A 1,853-nucleotide genomic window follows, 5' to 3' on the forward strand; every position below is an offset into this window, starting at 1 on the left:
GTGTGCGTGCGTGTGTGTGCGTGTGCGTGTGCGTGTGTGCGTGTGCAGATCTACATGCAGCTGAATATCCGGGTGGTTCTGGTTGGTTTGGAGATCTGGACTCAGCAGAACCAGATCAGCACCGACGGAGCGGCTGGAGAAGTCCTGAATCGCTTCACCCAGTGGAGGGAGAAGGAGCTGGTTCCTCGCTGCCGCCATGACTCAGCACAGCTCATCCTGTCAGTACACACACACACGCTGTTTCTGTTTTGTTTGTTACTGCATGTGATTGAACCGTGTATCAGATGATGATGATGGTGTCTGTGCAGGAGGAAGAATTTTGGACAGACAGCCGGGATGGCGTTCGTCTCCACTGTCTGCTCCAGGAGTCACGGAGGCGGGATCAACGCGGTACGCCACCATGCGTGCAGACTAAATACATTCAGTTTTATGAAACACACCAAAAGCATTGAAATGATTGTTTCTGCGTCTGTGGCGTCGATTTCACTGAATCGCACGTCTGGGAAAAAGAGAAATAAAAGATCTGGATCCTAATGACAGCTTTAGAAGGAACTCCATCTCCCAGGGTGCATTTCAGTGAGACGTGACTGAACTGTGCTCTGTGTCCTTCAGTTCAACAACAACCTCGTGGTCTCGTTCGCCTCCATCGTGGCTCACGAGCTCGGCCACAACCTCGGCATGAACCACGACGACGGCCGACAGTGCACGTGTCCCACCGGCGCCTGCATCATGAACTCTGGAGCCACGTAAGACGCACACGGCGAGCTACGCCGCACGCTCACACGTGCCCGCACACGCTCACACTCACTCCTAACGCGTCTCCTCTCTGCAGAGGGTCAAAGAACTTCAGCAGCTGTAGCGCCGATGACTTTGAGAAGATGATCCTGCTGACGGGGGGGGCGTGCCTGCTGAACGTCCCGCGGCCCGACGAGGCCTACAGCGCCCCCTACTGTGGAAACAGGCTGGTGGACTTCGGGGAGGAGTGCGACTGTGGCTCAGAGAAGGTGTGATGTGTAGAGGATGAGTTAGACGTGCCTTACATTCGATTTGACCCACTTTGATACGACGTGTGCCGAAACAGCGGCGACGCTCCTGGCAGTCAGGGCCCGCCCAGATTCAGTGATTTATTACACAACTCGAGCTCCTCGTCAGCGGGAAGTCCAACATCTACGCCGTCCACATGTTCCACAGCTGTGCGGTGGACCAGCTGGCTCCCGGGCCTTATGTTTGACATCCCTGTTTTATATTAACGTGTCACTGTTGTTGAGTTTTCCTGCACACAGAAAATGAAGACAAAAAAGTTTCGCTTTGTGGGTCATTTTCACGTCTTTGTGCAATTTTCTAACGTTTAAAATGATTATACGCCAGAGACAGAAACTTCCTGTTTAAACCCGGTCACGTGATCGACCACGTGTGTGTCTGTGTGTGTGTGCAGGAGTGTGAGGAGGACCCCTGCTGTGAGTATCGGACCTGTAAGCTGAAGTCTGGAGCTCAGTGTGCGTACGGCGAGTGCTGCTCCAACTGTCAGGTAAACACAGCGAGCCTCGTGACACACACACACACACACACACACACACACACTGTGCGTGTGTGTTGGGCTCTGTAACTGTGTGCTTGTGCGTTCAGTTCCTGCCGGGGGGAACCGTGTGTCGCGCCAGCACAGATGAGTGTGACCTGCCTGAGTTCTGTAACGGCTCCTCGTCCTTGTGTCAGAGCGACGTCTTCATCCAGGTGAGGTCCGCTGCATTTACCTGAGCAGGTGAGCTGCTGGCTGAGCTGTACTTCATCACATCTGTGTGTGTGTGTGTGTGTGTGTGTGTGTGTGTGTGTGTGTGTGTGTGTGTGTGTGTGTG

At 53.9% G+C, this 1,853-nt stretch overlaps 1 protein-coding gene across 2 annotated transcripts in view; it reads left to right on the forward strand.

Moving 5' to 3' along the window:
• The window catches only part of adam9a (ADAM metallopeptidase domain 9a), a 14,416-nt gene that overhangs the window by 5,030 nt on the left and 7,533 nt on the right, over positions 1–1,853 (forward strand). For both annotated transcript variants that reach the window (XM_005749151.2, XM_005749152.2), the window contains exons 7-12: positions 49–218; positions 309–390; positions 613–746; positions 833–1,004; positions 1,436–1,528; positions 1,627–1,731. In XM_005749151.2, the coding sequence (XP_005749208.2) occupies positions 49–218; positions 309–390; positions 613–746; positions 833–1,004; positions 1,436–1,528; positions 1,627–1,731 (756 nt within the window). The remainder of the gene's footprint in view (positions 1–48; positions 219–308; positions 391–612; positions 747–832; positions 1,005–1,435; positions 1,529–1,626; positions 1,732–1,853) is intronic.

Source organism: Pundamilia nyererei, unplaced genomic scaffold (assembly GCF_000239375.1).
Source record: "Pundamilia nyererei isolate P.nyererei 1_Seehausen unplaced genomic scaffold, PunNye1.0 scaffold00238, whole genome shotgun sequence".
In the NCBI taxonomy this organism is placed as follows: Eukaryota; Metazoa; Chordata; class Actinopteri; order Cichliformes; family Cichlidae; genus Pundamilia; species Pundamilia nyererei.